Source organism: Scardinius erythrophthalmus, assembly GCF_964197995.2.
Source record: "Scardinius erythrophthalmus genome assembly, chromosome: 3".
NCBI classification, from domain to species: Eukaryota; Metazoa; Chordata; class Actinopteri; order Cypriniformes; family Leuciscidae; genus Scardinius; species Scardinius erythrophthalmus.
The window spans coordinates 39,749,587-39,770,610 of record NC_138223.1 but is presented as its reverse complement, the minus strand read 5'-3'; the positions used below and the strand labels follow the sequence as shown (position 1 = coordinate 39,770,610).

General features: G+C 34.3%; 1 protein-coding gene across 1 annotated transcript; it reads left to right on the top strand.

The window, feature by feature from the left end:
• Window positions 1-10,018: 10,018 nt before the first annotated feature.
• calhm1b (calcium homeostasis modulator 1b) lies at window positions 10,019-13,421 on the top strand (the record flags this gene model as incomplete). Its single annotated transcript, XM_081360893.1, has 2 exons — window positions 10,019-10,570; window positions 12,726-13,421. The coding sequence occupies 2 exons, from the start codon at window positions 10,019-10,021 to the stop codon at window positions 13,419-13,421; spliced, it is 1,248 nt and encodes a 415-aa protein (XP_081217019.1).
• Window positions 13,422-21,024: the final 7,603 nt, after the last annotated feature.

The following is a 21,024-nucleotide window of genomic DNA, read 5'->3' as shown; positions in this document are numbered from 1 at the left end:
TGTTCAAAATTAAGTTGGCCCATTTCAATTTAAATTGTTCTAAATTAAGTTGACTGTGATGGCTAAGGCCACACTGAATGTACTTATTTGAATGGTTCTAGTTTACTTTGAATATGAAACTAATATTTTGTTTGTTCTAGAGGATTAATGTTTTTGTCTGCTTATTTACCAATTATTTTGTTTCTTTAAATGTTATTTACCCAAACACATGTTGTCTCTTTGGTGCTGTAAACCCCAATGAGCAACAAAGTCAATAATCATTTATTTCTAGAGTGCACGCTAGTGAGTAAATGAGACCACAACCAAGCTATGGGTTTAACATTTTATTTAAGTCTGTTTAAATGTGTACATCTTACCTGTGGTTCCACCGGGGTCCATGACTGCAGCATGGAACAAAGGCTTGCAATTAAAAGAGCGTGCCCTTTCCTGGTGTCCTTTATATATTCAGGTCTGGAATTATGAGAAATGTAGATTTTGGGACAATATGTTTTCAGGGGGTTGTGTGTTAATTTGAATGTGTTTAAAAGATGTTTTGTGTGTGTATGTTTAAGTGGATTTTCATTATGGCTTTATGATAAATGTGATTTTTATTTTGTTTATTTGAGTTTGTGTATAGATGTATTTCTTTCTTTCCCCCTTTAAGTTTGATGTAATTGAGAACTTGTGAGACCCCTGTAATCATAAGAATGGTTTGGTCCAGCTTGTTAAAAGGGCTTCATTTTCTGTGGCTGAGTTAGTTCGGGTGAGGGATCCCTGAGAAAACATCTGAGATCCAGAACTCAGTTGTGTGCTGATGCACAATATATGAGTCAGTGTTTTTTTTTTTTGCACAAAGTGTTGTTAATAACTGTTGCGGTCAATAAAATTACACTTTGTTGACTCCATGAGTGTCTCCTGAAAATTTAATGGAAGAACCCTTACATTGACCCAACTCAATAATTAATATTTTGAATTTAAATTGTTCAAAATTAAGTTGACCCAACTCAATAATTAATATTTTGAATTTAAATTGTTCAAAATTAAGTTGGTCCAACTCAATTTAAATTGTTCTAAATTAAGTTGACCCAACTCAATAATTAATATTTTGAATTTAAATTGTTCAAAATTATGTTGGCCCAACTCAATTTAAATTGTTCTAAATTAAGTTGACCCAACTCAATAATTAATATTTTGAATTTAAAATGTCCAAAATTAAGTTGGCCCAACTCAATAATTAATATTTTGAATTTAAATTGTTCAAAATTAAGTTGACCCAACTCAATAATTAATATTTTGAATTTAAATTGTTCAAAATTAAGTTGGTCCAACTCAATTTAAATTGTTCTAAATAAAGTTGACCCAACTCAATAATTAATATTTTGAATTTAAATTGTTCAAAATTAAGTTGGCCCAACTCAATTTAAACTGTTCTAAATTAAGTTGACCCAATTCAATAATTAATATTTTGAATTTAAAATGTCCAAAATTAAGTTGGCCCAACTCAATAATTAATATTTAGAATTTAAATTGTTCAAAATTAAGTTGACTCAACTCAGTAATTCATATTTTAAATTTAAATTGTTCAAAATTAAGTTGGCCCAACTCAATAATTAATATTTAGAATTTAAATTGTTCAAAATTAAGTTGACCCAACTCAATAATTAATATTTGGAATTTAAATTGTTCAAAATTAAGTTGGCCCGAATCAATAATTAATATTTGGAATTTAAATTGTTCAAAATTAAGCTGGCCCAACTCAATTTAAATTGTTCTAAATTAAGTTGACTGTGATGGCTAAGGCCACACTGAATGTACTTATTTGAATGGTTCTAGTTTACTTTGAATATGAAACTAATATTTTGTTTGTTCTAGAGGATTAATGTTTTTGTCTGCTTATTTACCAATTATTTTGTTTCTTTAAATGTTATTTACCCAAACACATGTTGTCTCTTTGGTGCTGTAAACCCCAATGAGCAACAAAGTCAATAATCATTTATTTCTAGAGTGCACGCTAGTGAGTAAATGAGACCACAACCAAGCTATGGGTTTAACATTTTATTTAAGTCTGTTTAAATGTGTACATCTTACCCGTGGTTCCACCGGGGTCCATGACTGCAGCATGGAACAAAGGCTTGCAATTAAAAGAGCGCGCCCTTTTCTGGTGTCCTTTATATATTCGGGTCTGGAATTATGAGAAATGTAGATTTTGGGACAATATGTTTTCAGGGGGTTGTGTGTTAATTTGAATGTGTTTAAGAGATGTTTTGTGTGTGTATGTTTAAGTGTATTTTCATTATGGCTTTATGATAAATGTGATTTTTATTTTGTTTATTTGAGTTTGTGTATAGATGTATTTCTTTCTTTCCCCCTTTAAGTTTGATGTAATTGAGAACTTGTGAGACCCCTGTAATCATAAGAATGGTTTGGTCCAGCTTGTTAAAAGGGCTTCATTTTCTGTGGCTGAGTTAGTTCGGGTGAGGGATCCCTGAGAAAACATCTGAGACCCAGAACTCAGTTGTGTGCTGATGCACAATATATGAGTCAGTGTTTTTTTTTTTTTGCACAAAGTGTTGTTAATAAGTAAGTGTTGCGGTCAATAAAATTACACTTTGTTGACTCCATGAGTGTCTCCTGAAAATTTAATGGAAGAACCCTTACATTGACCCAACTCAATAATTAATATTTTGAATTTAAATTGTTCAAAATTAAGTTGACCCAACTCAATAATTAATATTTTGAATTTAAATTGTTCAAAATTAAGTTGGTCCAACTCAATTTAAATTGTTCTAAATTAAGTTGACCCAACTCAATAATTAATATTTTGAATTTAAATTGTTCAAAATTAAGTTGGCCCAACTCAATTTAAATTGTTCTAAATTAAGTTGACCCAACTCAATAATTAATATTTTGAATTTAAAATGTCCAAAATTAAGTTGGCCCAACTCAATAATTAATATTTTGAATTTAAATTGTTCAAAATTAAGTTGACCCAACTCAATAATTAATATTTTGAATTTAAATTGTTCAAAATTAAGTTGGTCCAACTCAATTTAAATTGTTCTAAATAAAGTTGACCCAACTCAATAATTAATATTTTGAATTTAAATTGTTCAAAATTAAGTTGGCCCAACTCAATTTAAACTGTTCTAAATTAAGTTGAACCAACTCAATAATTAATATTTTGAATTTAAAATGTCCAAAATTAAGTTGGCCCAACTCAATAATTAATATTTAGAATTTAAATTGTTCAAAATTAAGTTGACCCAACTCAATAATTCATATTTAGAATTTAAATTGTTCAAAATTAAGTTGACCCAACTCAATAATTCATATTTTGAATTTAATTTTTTCAAAATTAAGTTGGCCCAACTCAATAATTAATATTTAGAATTTAAATTGTTCAAAATTAAGTTGACCCAACTCAATAATTAATATTTTGAATTTAAATTGTTCAAAATTAAGTTGGCCCGAATCAATAATTAATATTTGGAATTTAAATTGTTCAAAATTTAGTTGGCCCAACTCAATTTAAATTGTTCTAAATTAAGTTGACTGTGATGGCTAAGGCCACACTGAATGTACTTATTTGAATGGTTCTAGTTTACTTTGAATATGAAACTAATATTTTGTTTGTTCTAGAGGATTAATGTTTTTGTCTGCTTATTTACCAATTATTTTGTTTCTTTAAATGTTATTTACCCAAACACATGTTGTCTCTTTGGTGCTGTAAACCCCAATGAGCAACAAAGTCAATAATCATTTATTTCTAGAGTGCACGCTAGTGAGTAAATGAGACCACAACCAAGCTATGGGTTTAACATTTTATTTAAGTCTGTTTAAATGTGTACATCTTACCCGTGGTTCCACCGGGGTCCATGACTGCAGCATGGAACAAAGGCTTGCAATTAAAAGAGCGCGCCCTTTCCTGGTGTCCTTTATATATTCGGGTCTGGAATTATGAGAAATGTAGATTTTGGGACAATATGTTTTCAGGGGGTTGTGTGTTAATTTGAATGTGTTTAAAAGATGTTTTGTGTGTGTATGTTTAAGTGTATTTTCATTATGGCTTTATGATAAATGTGATTTTTATTTTGTTTATTTGAGTTTGTGTATAGATGTATTTCTTTCTTTCTTTACTCCTTTAAGATTGATGTAATTGAGAACTTGTGAGACCCCTGTAATCATAAGAATGGTTTGGTCCAGCTTGTTAAAAGGTCTTCATTTTCTGTGGCTGAGTTAGTTCGGGTGAGGGATCCCTGAGAAAACATCTGAGACCCAGAACTCAGTTGTGTGCTGATGCACAATATATGAGTCAGTGTTTTTTTTTTTCTGCACAAAGTGTTGTTAATAAGTAAGTGTTGCAGTCAATAAAATTACACTTTGTTGACTCCATGAGTGTCTCCTGAAAATTTAATGGAAGAACCCTTACATTGACCCAACTCAATAATTAATATTTTGAATTTAAATTGTTCAAAATTAAGTTGACCCAACTCAATAATTAATATTTTGAATTTAAATTGTTCAAAATTAAGTTGGTCCAACTCAATTTAAATTGTTCTAAATTAAGTTGACCCAACTCAATAATTAATATTTTGAATTTAAATTGTTCAAAATTAAGTTGGCCCAACTCAATTTAAATTGTTCTAAATTAAGTTGACCCAACTCAATAATTAATATTTTGAATTTAAAATGTCCAAAATTAAGTTGGCCCAACTCAATAATTAATATTTTGAATTTAAATTGTTCAAAATTAAGTTGGCCCAACTCAATTTAAAATGTCCAAAATAAGTTGGCCCAACTCAATAATTAATTTTTTGAATTTAAATTATTCAAAATTAAGTTGACCCAACTCAATTTAAAATGTCCAAAATTAAGTTGGCCCAACTCAATAATTAATATTTGGAATTTAAATTGTTCAAAATTAAGTTGGCCCAACTCAATTTAAATTGTTCTAAATTAAGTTGACCCAACTCAATAATTAATATTTGGACTTTAAATTTTCCAAAATTAAGTTGGTCCAACTCAATAATTAATATTTGGAATTTAAATTGTTCAAAATTAAGTTGGCCCAACTCAATTTAAACTGTTCTAAATTAAGTTGACACAACTCAATAATTAATATTTTGAATTTAAATTGTTCAAAATTAAGTTGGCCCAACTCAATAATTAATATTTGGAATTTAAATTTTCCAAAATTAAGTTGGCCTAACTCAATTTACATTGTTCGAAATTAAGTTGGCCCAACTCAGTAATTAATATTTGGAATTTAAATTGTTCAAAATTAAGTTGGCCCAACTCAATAATTAATATTTGGAATTTAAATTGTTCAAAATTAAGTTGGCCCAACTCAATTTAAATTGTTCTAAATTAAGTTGACCCAAATCAATAATTAATATTTGGAATTTAAATTTTCCAAAATTGAGTTGGTCCAACTCAATAATTAATATTTTGAATTTAAATTGTTCAAAATTATGTTGGCCCAACTCAATTTAAACTGTTCTAAATTAAGTTGACCCAACTCAATAATTAATATTTTGAATTTAAATTGTTCAAAATTAAGTTGGCCCAACTCAATTTAAATTGTTCTAAATTAAGTTGACCCAACTCAATAATTAATATTTGGAATTTAAATTTTCCAAAATTAAGTTGGTCCAACTCAATAATTAATATTTTGAATTTAAATTGTTCAAAATTAAGTTGGCCCAACTCAATTTAAACTGTTCTAAATTAAGTTGACCCAACTCAATAATTAATATTTTGAATTTAAATTGTTCAAAATTAAGTTGGCCCAACTCAATAATTAATATTTGGAATTTAAATTTTCCAAAATTAAGTTGGCCTAACTCAATTTACATTGTTCGAAATTAAGTTGGCCCAACTCAGTAATTAATATTTGGAATTTAAATTGCTCTAAATTAAGTTGGCCCAACTCAATAATTAATATTTGGAATTTAAATTTTCCAAAATTAAGTTGGCCTAACTCAATAATTAATATTTGGAATTTAAATTTTCCAAAATTAAGTTGGCCTAACTCAATTTACATTGTTCGAAATTAAGTTGGCCCAACTCAGTAATTAATATTTGGAATTTAAATTGTTCAAAATTAAGTTGGCCCAACTCAATAATTAATATTTGGAATTTAAATTGTTCAAAATTAAGTTGGCCCAACTCAATTTAAATTGTTCTAAATTAAGTTGACCCAAATCAATAATTAATATTTGGAATTTAAATTTTCCAAAATTGAGTTGGTCCAACTCAATAATTAATATTTTGAATTTAAATTGTTCAAAATTATGTTGGCCCAACTCAATTTAAACTGTTCTAAATTAAGTTGACCCAACTCAATAATTAATATTTTGAATTTAAATTGTTCAAAATTAAGTTGGCCCAACTCAATTTAAATTGTTCTAAATTAAGTTGGTCCAACTCAATAATTAATATTTTGAATTTAAATTGTTCAAAATTAAGTTGGCCCAACTCAATTTAAACTGTTCTAAATTAAGTTGACCCAACTCAATAATTAATATTTTGAATTTAAATTGTTCAAAATTAAGTTGGCCCAACTCAATAATTAATATTTGGAATTTAAATTTTCCAAAATTAAGTTGGCCTAACTCAATTTACATTGTTCGAAATTAAGTTGGCCCAACTCAGTAATTAATATTTGGAATTTAAATTGCTCTAAATTAAGTTGGCCCAACTCAATAATTAAGATTTGGAATTTTAATTTTCCAAAATTAAGTTGGCCTAACTCAATTTACATTGTTCGAAATTAAGTTGGCCCAACTCAATAATTAATATTTGGAATTTAAATTGTTCAAAATTAAGTTGGCCCAACTCAATTTAAATTGTTCTAAATTAAGTTGACCCAAATCAATAATTAATATTTGGAATTTAAATTTTCCAAAATTAAGTTGACCCAACTCAATTTAAATTGTTCAAAATTAAGTTGGCCCAACTCAATTTAAATTGTTCTAAATTAAGTTGGCCCAACTCAATTTAAATTGTTCTAAATTAAGTTGACCCAACTCAATAATTAATATTTAGAATTTAAAATTTCCAAAATTAAGTTGGCCCAACTCAATTTACATTGTTCGAAATTAAGTTGGCCCAACTCAATTATTTTCAAATCTGTGAATGTATTGCCATTTTTAATTAACTCCTTTAACTAAGCAGTGACCGTATTTCTTTAAGTCCAAGTTCAAAATAAAACTCCATGACCCTCTCCATTGTTCACGTATGGAGCTGTCTGAAACACTGCCAGCGAGACATTAAACATTAAGTGTTTGTCTGAAGTTTTGCAAGAGAACACAGTTGTGTTTGCGGGAGAACGCTTTGCATAATATATTCCTGTTTTGTGGTATTCTGTACAAAATAAATCAATAAATAATTCCACTGATGATGGTCAAATGTTTTTGCTCCAAACCTGATTAAGTCAGAGACTTAAATTATATACATGAGTTGATGTATTTTTTGAATGCAACTACATTAAAGTTTTATCTGTGTTAAGACAATGAAACAAGATGGCTTTATTTCAGGAGTGGGAGATATCAATGACATACAAATACAGATCTGGTATCTAAATGCAAGCAACCTTAAACATAAATTAAACAAATATTCCTAGATAAAAAATAAAAAAGTTCCATAACCCCAGTGGTCTGATGGAAAATAAATCTTTTGGAATGACACTCAAACATTTTGAGAGAGAACGCAAAAGCTTTGAAAAATATTTTTTCCTCACATTCCATATTTGTCCCTTTTAGGGGCTTTGTATACATGAACCTCAAGAAACATTAAAATGATATATAAAATCCATGTCATGACCCCTTTAATTCTAATTCATGTAAAATATGGAATCTACCCTGACTAAAGTCCATTTATCAGACTTAAACTTGCTGTGCAGTTTGGAAAAGCACACAGATCATATACAGTATAATTTTGAGAGAGAGAAATTTTTTGTAGAATTCCAGATAAAGCAACCAAGCATTAATATGATTAGAAACAAATGTTTAGCACTACACTTATGAATAGTTGATTTATTATGCCAATACAAACACAGCCTATCACAAATCTTGGGAAAAGGTCTGAAATTCTCATTTTAAACTAGACATTGTTTGACATCAGTGATGTGTAAACTGAATTTGGCAACAATACAGCGAATTACAGTGAAGATATTGAATATTTTTCATAATAAAAATCATCAAAAAGATACATTTACAATTTTATATACAATTAAAAACTTTTTTTTTTTAAATAAGTTTTGTAGTATAACCATCAGGACATCAGTGATTTGTAAACTGAATTTGGCAACAATACAGTGAATTACAGTGAAGTTATTGAATAGTTTTCATAATAAAAATCATCAAAAAGATACATTTACAATTTTATATACAATTAAAAACTTTTTTTTTTCAAAATAAGTTTTGTAGTATAACCATCAGGACACCAGTGATGTGTAAACTGAATTTGGCAACAATACAGTGAATTACAGTGAAGTTATTGAATATTTTTCATAATAAAAATAATCAAAAAGAAACATTTACAATTGTATATACAATTAAAACCTTTTTTTTTAAATAAGTGGTGTAGTATAACCATCAGGACAGCAGTGATGTGTGAACTGAATTTGGCAACAATACAGTGAATTACAGTGCAGTTATTGATTATTTTTTCATAAATAATAATCATAAAAAATATGCAAAAAGATATTTATACAAAATAAGTGTTGTAGTATAACCATCGGGACAGCAGCGATGTGTGAACTGAATTTGATGACAATAGTGTGTGACAGTGAAGTTATTGACTGTTTTCGTAGAAACGCTTTTCGGGTTTTGCACTTTGCAGACGGTCCCTTCGGATCTGTCTCGCTTGCGCATAGAAATCAATGTATTTTGTCCACTGCGAGGGAAAGCTCGTTTTGAGGAAAATTTGGTTGTAGCTGCTTGTCTACATTACTACAATTAAAAAGAGGTGTTATTTGTGTAGTAGCAACGTTTAGTTATTGACCCGGGAAGTTCGAATCTGTGAATTTATTGCCAACTTTACTCAACTGACAGAATTAGGGCTGAAACTGATAACACTAACCCTCTTCTCTGACAGGAGAATTATAATTGTTTTCAGTGAAGTTCACTGAGACGGATTAATATTTGGCTGAATTCTGTAAGTAGTTATATCTCACTCTGACGTTTTGCTATACAATGTTATATTTAAGACTGTTTTTTTAATAATTTAGTTAGCGTGTTGTAACCCTATTTACGTGGTCTTGTACAGTTCATCAGTGCACATTACACTCATAAAAAATATTAGGCCTAAATTTAAGATTTATGTATTTGAATTGCATAAAGAAAGTCTATCCATTTGGATTACATAGTTTTTAAATGCACAATAATCAGGTTATATATCATGAATAAATTCAATATCTTACAATCTCATGTATTTGAAATTAATTTAATATTATGCTTGTTCCACAGCTAGCCATATTTAAACCATGTTCATACTTTTTAACCGAATACATTTAATTGTTTCACAAAGCACAGATTTATGTTGATTCTAAGCTATTTGAATAGGCCTGCATTTGAATTTTGAAAATATAATTATTTAAATAAAATCAGATAGATGCAAATTGTTGTAATAAATGCTACATGAAAGTGCTGAAATCTTGTCTGTTTCATTTACTGTATGTATGACTGACAAATGCATCACATAAAGTGTATTCGTTTGTGTATGTTAAAACTGTGTAATCCAAATAGATGCAAATTTAACATGCAATTCAAATACATACATCTTAAATGTGTTTGAAAGAAAAACAATATCAGTAGTCGTCCTTTACATTCTATTAATTCTCAATGGATATTTTTCCCAATTAAAAAATCCATTTATGGAAGTAAAATTGGGTTTCATGTTGACTTTAAGGGTCCAATTTTATAAAAAAAGCTTTTATGAAAAACATTCTGCATGTGAAATATCAGTGGTGATCTTTAAGTAACACATTTTCTTCTCTCACAGGTTAATATCAGGATAGACCAACCAACATATCAATATGGATAAGTTCCGTATGATGGCCCAGATCCTCCAGACCAACCAAGAGTCTTTTATGAACGGCATCTGTGGCGTCATGGCCCTGGCTAGTGCTCAGCTCTACACGTCTTTTGAGTTCAACTGTCCCTGTATCCCTGAATTTAACTACTCCTATGGGATCAGTATGCTGGTTATTCCACCTATATGGTTCTTCCTTTTGGGTTTTGTACTGAACAACAATGTCTCAATGCTGGCGGAGGAGTTGAAAAGGCCGATAGGACAGCGGAGGAAGGACCCTAAGGTCCTGCGCTACATGTGTGTGTCCATATCCCAGCGATCGCTCATCGCTCCAGCGGTTTGGATCTCAGTGACTCTAATGGACGGTAAAAGCTTTCTGTGTGCCTACAGTATGGACCTGGAACTTTCTGAGTTTGGCAAAAATGTAAGTGGATATGGACTGTCTCAAGAGGAACTTATACGAACACTGGCCAAAATTCCATGCAAGCATATATATGATGGCCAACACATTCTATCGAGAGAAGCCGCGGTCATATACATACGCTGTATTTCACAGGTACTGTATGTTGATCTTCTTATTGCTGATTTTGCCACTGTAAGCTTGATATTAATTCAAAATACAGTAGTATCCACCTTATTTTCGAACGCGGAAGTAAACATGGGTCCAATATCCGGTTTTTGTGCGGCACTTCCGTTTCCTCGCTTCCCTGGGCTAAATAACATATCGATCGCGAAGGATTATGCAGAGTTGATAGAAAAATGTTACACATGCCGTAGCAGATGAATACTACAAAGAACTAAAGCCCCGCCTCACTCAGTTAGGGTACCGGACCTGGTTGAAAACACTCATGCATCTAGCTGGCAGAGTGACAAAACTTCACCGGCGCCTTCAGCCCCGCCCTAAACATAGTCGAGCCAACGCTGGACTAATATAGAGGTATTTTGTCATGTCAAATGTATTAATAATGCCATAAGAATGCAACCAAAGCATAGGATGGATAGCAATAAGTAGATGGCTATAAATAGTTGTAAATCATACAAAATAAATGCCATGATCATGCCATTATGCCATGATCACTAGATTTTATACAGGGGTTACTATAATGATTTTGTTTCTCCTTGGAGTTTTTATCATGGTTTTTATTGAGACTTCATAGCCCAGCCACTTTTCTGGTATCGGGTGGTCTTCTATAGGTGCTCACGAAATGAAAAGAACAAACATACGGTCGTTTCGATGGTTTCTTCAAATGTAAAGCTTTTAACCACAGGCGAAGGGATTCCTCAGGCCGGCGACACACTGCGTGTCCGTTTTTATTTCGGCTCCCATGTTAACAGGTTAGAACGTGCACACTGCCTGCGTGACACGCGCGTCTCACAGGCGCGGAAAACGCGTGCATGCTATAAATAGAATCGACGCCTATTTTTCACGCGACACGCAAGCGTTTTGGAAGCGTTTCCAGACTAAATAGAATAGGAAAAGATCTTTGTATTTAATTTTACATGAATACATATTAATAAATTACATTTTGATGTTTGAAATTTTAGGTTTTGACAAATGCAGATATAAATGCAATGAAAAAAAATCGATTTTCTAATATTGCACCTGTCAATACAGAACGAAATATTCTGTAGCCTGTTTTGCCGTCAATACTGCCGACGTTGTCTTTGCTGCTATATATATGTTTAACATTAAAGGCCTTCCACAACTCTCTCCCCATTATGTCGAATATAATCACCAATGAATGAGGATCATATGTCACCTAGCAGTGCCGCGTCAGACACGTTACTGGTGTGCAAAGACATGTAAAACGCCACGCAACAGAAACGCCACGCAGCCAGTGTGTCTCTGGTCGTAGGGCGCCTGATTAAAATGTCAATGATTTCGATGATTAAAACACTCCTGCTCCAAGTAAACCTTTCTTTTGTATCAGTTTATGACAACCTCTAACTGCACAAACAATCCCGGTCTTCCCCGAAGCCATGACGATGAGTTAGTTGTTAGGAACACTTGTTTAATTAACCGATATGGTGAAAAGTGATCAGCGCGCCAGTTACCGGAAGTGCCTGACCGGAAGTCTCGCACAAAATACCGTCAACTGGCTGCGTCCGTATTTCCGTTAAAAATAAGGTGAATAGTAAGACTCCAAAAAATTTTTTTTTCCATTTTTCAATGCTGTCTGAACTCAGATACTCAGATAGCCTTTAGAGCACAAAAGTTCTAGAAGTCTACAGTCTAAGTGTAAAAAAAAAAAGTCCTAAATCCTAAAAACAAATCTAAATCATACTACTCATAATCCAAAAGAGAGTTCCTACTTATTTTGGCCAATTGCAATAAAATAAAAATTAAAAACTATATAGACTATAGATATAGAAAAAAGAATAATAAGCATGACGAAAACACACAAACTAAAATAAAGTGAAATAAAAATAATGAAATAAATAATAAAACTGTAATAGTATCTCAATGATACGAGATAACACTTCAGAAAATCAAAAGCAGTGATCAGATGTTGTTACTGTGGAAAAGATGGAAAATATTTTTTTTCTAAGGCACGTTTATAAAAGCTACTTAAATTTCCTAATTGAACTAAGGTCTAAACCTGGCTTAATCTAAGCCCTGTTTGTGAAATCAGGCCAAAATATCATTAGTTAAGATGGAAATACCACTGTTATTAATTTATATTTGTTTGTCTGTGTTCTAAATGTTCCAGGCTTTTGGATGGCTGTTCTTGTTGATCATCACAATCGTTGCGTTTTTGATCAGAGCCATTCGGCCCTGCTTCAACCAGGCCGCCTTCCTCAAAACCAAATACTGGTCTCACTACGTAGACACAGAGCGCAAGATGTTTGATGAGACTTGCACAGAACATGGCAAAAGTTTCGCCAAGGTTTGTATCAAGCAGTACTTTGAGGATATTAGCGGTGAGATTCAAAGCTTCCATGATCATTCACATGGAGATGATAGTGATGATGATGACGATAAACCCGATACCGAAGAAGACAAACTGTTGGGGGTTCGTCGCCAGGACACCATGAACAAGCTGCTGTGGGACTGGCACAAGTGCAAACCTGCGCTGAGTCTAAGAAAGTGTGGATATGCTAGCACTGGACAAAATGGAGATTGTAGCATGAATGCTAACAATAAGCAAGATGGACGTGACTGTGATAACACTGACCGTAATGTGGGGCAAAAAGGCTGCAAAAGTGGTTATGTGAATGATGGCCTTGATGTTGGCCAAAGTGATTCGGGCAGGGGATATGATAATGCTAGCTTTAGTGTGGACCAAAATGTTTTTACAAAAAGACATGGCAATAGCACGAGCCAAAATGGATTAATGAATGGTGGCGTTCCTTCTTCATGCAGTGCTCAAAAGAAAGCATGTGCAGTGTATTATAGTAAGGTCTGAGTCTGAGATATATCTTTGTCAGGGACAAGAAATCCTAATATTGGACTAGGAAATCCTAATATATTGCTTTATATGTTGTCTTACAGTCCCCTGGGGTGAAAATCTAGTTTTTAATGTTGTTTATATGTTTATGTGGTGCTTTTAATATGGTTTATGGTCCAACACAATGCATATCATTTACACACAAATGAAGGGGAGATCCTGTACAACATTCTCAATGTTGTACACATACAAACACAAAGAATTGAATAAAGCAATTACCTTTTTTTTGTAATGTTCCAATCAACCACCTGTGCACGCACACACAAACACACACATGCGCACAAGTGCATGTAAACTTTATAACTATGATTATTGTTTGTTCTTCCCTGTTTATTCTTACGTAACACTTACTTTTTTTGAGTTATTGTTATGTTTATTCTTACCTGTTTGGTACCAATTAGTTTTTTGAGTTATTGAAATTTGATGTTTTTTTTGTTTGAAATAAATGATAAATGATCTACTACTTTGTCTTTTCCTCATAGGATGGTCATATTTGTCTGAGCATATTTTGGCATCTTTGTATAGTCTCACCTAACACAGATTATATATATATATACAGTGAGGAAAATAAGTATTTGAACACCCTGCTATTTTGCAAGTTCTCCCACTTGGAAATCATGGAGGGGTCTGAAATTGTCATCGTAGGTGCATGTCCACTGTGAGAGACATAATCTAAAAAAAAATCCAGAAATCACAATATATGATTTTTTAACTATTTATTTGTATGATACAGCTGCAAATAAGTATTTGAACACCTGTCTATCAGCTAGAATTCTGACCCTCAAAGACCTGTTAGTCTGCCTTTAAAATGTCCACCTCCACTCCATTTATTATCCTAAATTAGATGCACCTGTTTGAGGTCGTTAGCTGCATAAAGACACCTGTCCACCCCATACAATCAGTAAGAATCCAACTACTAACATGGCCAAGACCAAAGAGCTGTCCAAAGACACTAGAGACAAAATTGTACACCTCCACAAGGCTGGAAAGGGCTACGGGGAAATTGCCAAGCAGCTTGGTGAAAAAAGGTCCACTGTTGGAGCAATCATTAGAAAATGGAAGAAGCTAAACATGACTGTCAATCTCCCTCGGACTGGGGCTCCATGCAAGATCTCACCTCGTGGGGTCTCAATGATCCTAAGAAAGGTGAGAAATCAGCCCAGAACTACACGGGAGGAGCAGGTCAATGACCTGAAAAGAGCTGGGACCACCGTTTCCAAGGTTACTGTTGGTAATACACTAAGACGTCATGGTTTAAAATCATGCATGGCACGGAAGGTTCCCCTGCTTAAACCGGCACATGTCAAGGCCCGTCTTAAGTTTGCTAATGACCATTTGGATGATCCAAAGGAGTCATGGGAGAAAGTCATGTGGTCAGATGCGACCAAAATAAAACTTTTTGGTCATAATTCCACTAAACGTGTTTGGAGGAAGAAGAATGATGAGTACCATCCCAAGAACACCATCCCTACTGTGAAGCATGGGGGTGGTAGCATCATGCTTTGGGGGTGTTTTTCTGCACATGGGACAGGGCGACTGCACTGTATTAAGGAGAGGATGACTGGGGCCATGTATTGCGAGATTTTGGGGAACAACCTCCTTCCCTCAGTTAGAGCATTGAAGATGGGTCGAGGCTGGGTCTTCCAACATGACAATGACCCGAAGCACACAGCCAGGATAACCAAGGAGTGGCTCTGTAAGAAGCATATCAAGGTTCTGGCGTGGCCTAACCAGTCTCCAGACCTAAACCCAATAGGGAATCTTTGGAGGGAGCTCAAACTCCGTGTTTCTCAGCGACAGCCCAGAAACCTGACTGATCTAGAGAAGATCTGTGTGGAGGAGTGGGCCAAAATCCCTCCTGCAGTGTGTGCAAACCTGGTGAAAAACTACAGGAAACGTTTGACCTCTGTAATTGCAAACAAAGGCTACTGTACCAAATATTAACATTGATTTTCTCAGGTGTTCAAATACTTATTTGCAGCTGTATCATACAAATAAATAGTTAAAAAATCATACATTGTGATTTCTGGATTTTTTTTTTTTAGATTATGTCTCTCACAGTGGACATGCACCTACGATGACAATTTCAGACCCCTCCATGATTTCTAAGTGGGAGAACTTGCAAAATAGCAGGGTGTTCAAATACTTATTTTCCTCACTGTATATATATATATATATATAAAATATGTAAGTGGATAAATTCGTTATAACAGTGGTTTATAGAGTTCAGCCAATATGCAGCCATTTAGTACTACAGCCATCTAGTGGCTATAGATATTATTGTTGTAATAATAATAATAATACTAATATTATTATTGTTAATTTTTTTAGCAACATAAGACACCAGATGACACCAAAGTCACCACATTTTTAGGTTTTGGCTATCTGAAATTACTGAAATTATTTTATTTTACTGAAGTTAAAGAAATATTAAATATAACATAAACATAAGCATAATTTACATAGAAAATATGGTACTTTTAGAGGTAAATAAATAAAAAAATACCCCAAAAATAAATAAATAAAAATACCATAAATTGATATTTTTTATTTTAACGAAGATAGTGATATAACATTTATTTAAAAAAAAAATGTTTTGGATCACAACTGAGACCTCTGTGCCCAAATTTGTCCACGAACACGGAATTAAGGGCTGCAATGTGAATACAGCTAAGTCAACACCATTGCTGAGTGTTTTCTCCTTAAAACTGCAGTGAATCAAAGACAGTCTCAAAAACTAGGTTTGAATTCGCTGGTGTTTCTGACGTCACAAACTACCTTGTAACCAATCACGTCAACGTGTGATCATCAACGAGCGGGTGTGAGTGAGTGGAGGCGGGGCTAATTTGCATATTCATAGAACTGCATATTCTAAATGAAAAAACATTTAAATATTTTAATTCTTCAAGGAAAAAACATTTAAATATGTCATTTTGGTGACCAAGGATAAAATGATTGACTACGGGGGACTTTTAATCACTAGCGGCGCCAGGATTTTGATTGTAGGTGAGCCTCCAGAAAACTGGATGGGCCAGTTAAAATATGCAAAAAAAAAAAAAAAAAAAACGGGTTCCCCTTCATCTCCGTTTCAGCGCTTTTCTGCAGCACTTGGACTGACTTAACGTTACTGTAAGTAAATAATGTCTTCAGTCGTTGTCCCTCCTTGCTATTCTACATGACGGCAATATTTTGAAAAGACTTGCTTGTTCTGTTATATTATCCGGGTTAAGTTTGCACCAGGCTAGACTTGCTCTAACGTAGCTAACGTTACTCACCGGGACACCTGGCTAACCCTCCACTCATTCTCCTCACACCAAGCATTAATAACTCTTTGAGTGCCATGGCTCCCCTCTCTCACGCCTGACCAGTTAAAAATTGTAGGGCTGTGGTCCATAAAGAATTTGATGGTTTCCCACATCCTCAGTCGTTCTCCAAATAGCCATAATACAGTAGGAATCTAGCAGAGTATGGGTTGCGAGTTCCTCTTGTGACGTCATCACCCAGTAACTGAAAAACACGCTACGTTTGAAGAAACCCTAATAAATGTTATTTTAACGCATTTTAAGACAGAAATAATTAAATATATACATATAGAGCACTTTAATGTACACATTAATTGGCTGTGGTGGTTAACCTGCAACTTACACTTTAAGCAACACGAAGCGGAAGACAAACGAGCGCAAATCCTTTGGCAAATCATGCCGAAAAAGTGTTCTGTTGTTGTCTATATACTGATAAGACACTCTGTAATAGAAGAAGATCTGTTTTCGGCTCCCGAGCCACATCTGGCTCTTTGGCAGAAATCATGTGGCTCGCAAGGTCTCTCACCCTTTACCAACAAACCATCGATCAAACAATTAACGTTAAGACCCATCAACAGAGATCGGCTCTCTGCAGAAAAAGCAACCAATTACAATTCCCTTGTTGTAGCCTAATACAGCCTACTGAAGTTAATGAAAAGTTTATGATAATAATAATATTAATATTAAAGTTGTACCGGCAAAAGTGCGTGTTCAGTGCTGTTTGCGAGTGACACGAGTCACCACAGCAACCACTTACGTTTCTGGTAACTTCCAGCTCCTGCACTGGGATTCAAGCTGGCGAAAACCATTCTAGAACAGCGGCGAAAATGTAAAAGTAGGCTTTATAAATTTGAATAAATAATTTTATTGAAACGGGTACTTTTACTGCGCAAAGAGACATTTCACCCGCTGACCGCTGGAACTTTCACTTTTGCCTCAGAGACCAATTTATGTCCTATAATACATGTGTCGTAATAATCCGCGCAGATTTCAGTTGACGATTCTGTTTAAAGTTATTAATAACAAAACATGAATTAATGAGAAAGAAAAGAACAGGATGTGCTTTACATTGAAAATAAATATTTAAAGCGCGATAAGTCGCGAAAGAGAACTGAACTTTACTGACAGGATGATGTGTGCGCGCTCCGAGCGCAACACGGACAAGCATAGTAGACTTAGTCTTCGGTTGCGCGGCTAAACGGCCAAATAAACAGAAATATTTTAAAATGCCAAGTCGAGTATTCACGTAAACACAGCAGATGTAAAACGTTACTGTGTGCATTCACTCTCTCTCTCTCTCTCTCTCTCTCACACACACGCACACAAAAGAGGATTTATGCTCATCACTTGGTAACTCAACCTCACAGTGAAAGCCCTGCACAATTAATTCCATATTGCAACTTTAAAATGTATTATCGAAAAATAAAAAAATGGTTCTTTGGTCAAAAAGGTTCCCGACCATAGACTGTAAAAAATACCCCTGATATAGCGCCTTTCACAGACATGTAACGTTAGCTAAGTTAGTCACAAAGCGCTTTATTACATTCACTTCTCACCACCGACATACATTCGCATACACAGATATCATTCATCATTAATACAAAGTAGTCCGTTAGTATCCATAACTGACATAATCCACAGCAAAACTTCTGTGAATAGATACCTTTTTGATTTGCCTCGGGCTTTGCCTTCGGTTTGTTTTACCCTTCAAACGTGGCGGCGGCTTGTTGCTATGCAAGTCACATGATTTGTGACGTAACGCCGACCAAGAGAATAGTGAACGCGCCTATAGAGAGAAATGCACATCATGGATTACATAATCAGAGAGTAGCCTTTTTCTTTTCGTTTTAAATTGTTAAGACATTTCAAGCTTTCTTGAGATATATTTCATGTCTGTGAGGCATAGAGCTTAGATTCTCTGCCCGAGCCCGAGCCCGGACTCGACCCGACCCCGATATTTCCCGCAACTGTCCTCGGGCCGGGTCGGGTCGGGCCCTTGATAAAGCACGTCACATGTCATGCGCAGCGTCTCGTCCACTCGCACTCGCAGTCTCGCACGCGTGACACATCACACCTGCTGTGCGTGCTGTAGCATATATTCTGTAGCTTGCTTGAAGAAGCAAAGAAAAAAAAATAAAACAGGAGGATTAACTTTGAGCAAGTTTGGAGGAAAATCGGAGGTATGGAAACATTTTAAATAGTCGTGGGGAGTGACAACATATGTGTTGGCTTTGTCTCGTGCATTAAATGCAGCACGCTGCCATGACAGCAAAAAAAAAAAAAAAAACAAAAAAAAACAAAAACGGGGACTTCGACGATGAACAGACACACGAAGTGTGTCTTGCCATGACAGAAATTATGATAGTAGTCAGCCTCAGCCCTCGATGTCCTCTTTTGTCACTTTTCCGATCCATTCAATAATTTCTGAATAAACAAACAACGCAGTTTACATGCTTCTTCCTTGTCGCATTATTCATTAAGATAATAATTAATAAATGCATGCACAATTGTGAATATGATAAATGTTACAGATATGTTTTATATGCACAAAAAATGCCTTTTAACGTGCAAAATTCAGAATTAAATGAATGTGCTGCAATTTGTTCAAAAAGAGAGTCTGTACGTGTTTTAGCCATTGAATAAGCACATTTAGTTTCAAGTTTGTTAAGTTTTGTTTTGAAGAAAGCTTTTCTTTAAAGTGAATTTCGTTTAGTATAAATTGTATTTTAATTTTAATACATTTTTCATCAACCAATTGCCTGGATTTATAGGCCTAAAAAGCAATTTACCAGACATCACTGTCACAGTGTCTGGTTGTGTTTCCCTGGGTTGTCACTAGAGGTCCTCGTTCTCACGGTGTCTTTCACATTTGACTTCAATTCCCAGCATTCTGTCTGTCACTGAGTGTTCATTGTGTTCAGCTGTTTCTCGTCACCTCGTTTAGCACTTGTGTATATATACCCTGTCAGTTTCAGTGTTTGTCACGGAATCCTTGTTTTATGTCCACCACTTCTGAAGTTTGTTTCTGCCCTGTTCATGTTTATTTCTTATGTTTTGGATTGCCCTTTTGGATTTGACCTTTGCCTAGACCAAGTTTTGTGAGTACGGATTTACCCTTAAATAAACACTGCAATTGGATCCCCTGTTCCTTGTGCGTGGTTACGTGACAGAAGGACTCCGTCACAACAAGGATCCAGCAGTATGTTTTCGGGTTTCTCTTCCCCGGCCGCCGAGCGGGAGAGGAGAGACTTGTTTAGGGGAACCCGCCTGGTAGTTTTCCGTGGGACCCGTGGAGGTCGTGGAGGACTGGTGGGTCGAGGGGGAGTCCAGCACCGCTCTCCACCATGGCCCCCCTTCGACTCTGGGATGGTGGAGGATCAAGTGGTGCCACCGTCTCGCGAAGCATGTAAACTGCGTTGAATGTTTAGAATGGAATGGAACCAAATAGATCCGAAAGAAGAAACGTACAAAAACACAGTAGAAAATGGATGGGCCCAGACCTAAAATGGGTGGGCCCAGAGTCAGACCCGGCCGGGCCCAATGGTAGCGCCGCGGCTGCTTTTAATATGCATATTTTAAATACTTGAGCTTTTGTTTTAATTCTAAAGTTTTAATAGTTAATTTTATGTTTTTGTCATTTTTTATTATTTTTTTTTCTAAATATTTCTATTTAGTTTTATTTGTACTTCAGTTTTGACATTCCATTTATTTGCCAAAGGAATCATTTTTAATTGTCATTTCCGTTTTTTTTTTCAAGTGTAGCCTACGTTTTTCATTTGATATTTATATTTTACCTCAGTTAAATTACCGAAAACTATTTTTAATAGTTTCAGTTAACAATAACAACACTAGAAGTAAGACAGTTGTTGGAATGTAACCGTGATTTGACAAGGCTAGAAATACACGACACAACTTTTGCCCAGATTCACAGTCAGGACAAGTTAGTTGCCGAAAGTCAGAGCCAGTCTGCAGATTTGAGTTGACAGATTTCATTTCACACAAAAAAATCGTGTGGTGTATGAAGGTCAAAAACTTCAAAGTCTCCATCCATTCGGAGGATATCAACTATTTTTAAAGTCGGCAAGTGCATGATGCATAGTGTTTTAACACCAGTTCAGATTTTAAAAGTGATGTAGTACACCCTTAAGATAACCAGCAAATCATAGTTAGCATGAAACTGAACTGTGCACCACACAGATAAGTCATCAAGATTGCTGAGTGCGACAAACAGAGACACCGAGAGCACATGGTTGTTAGGC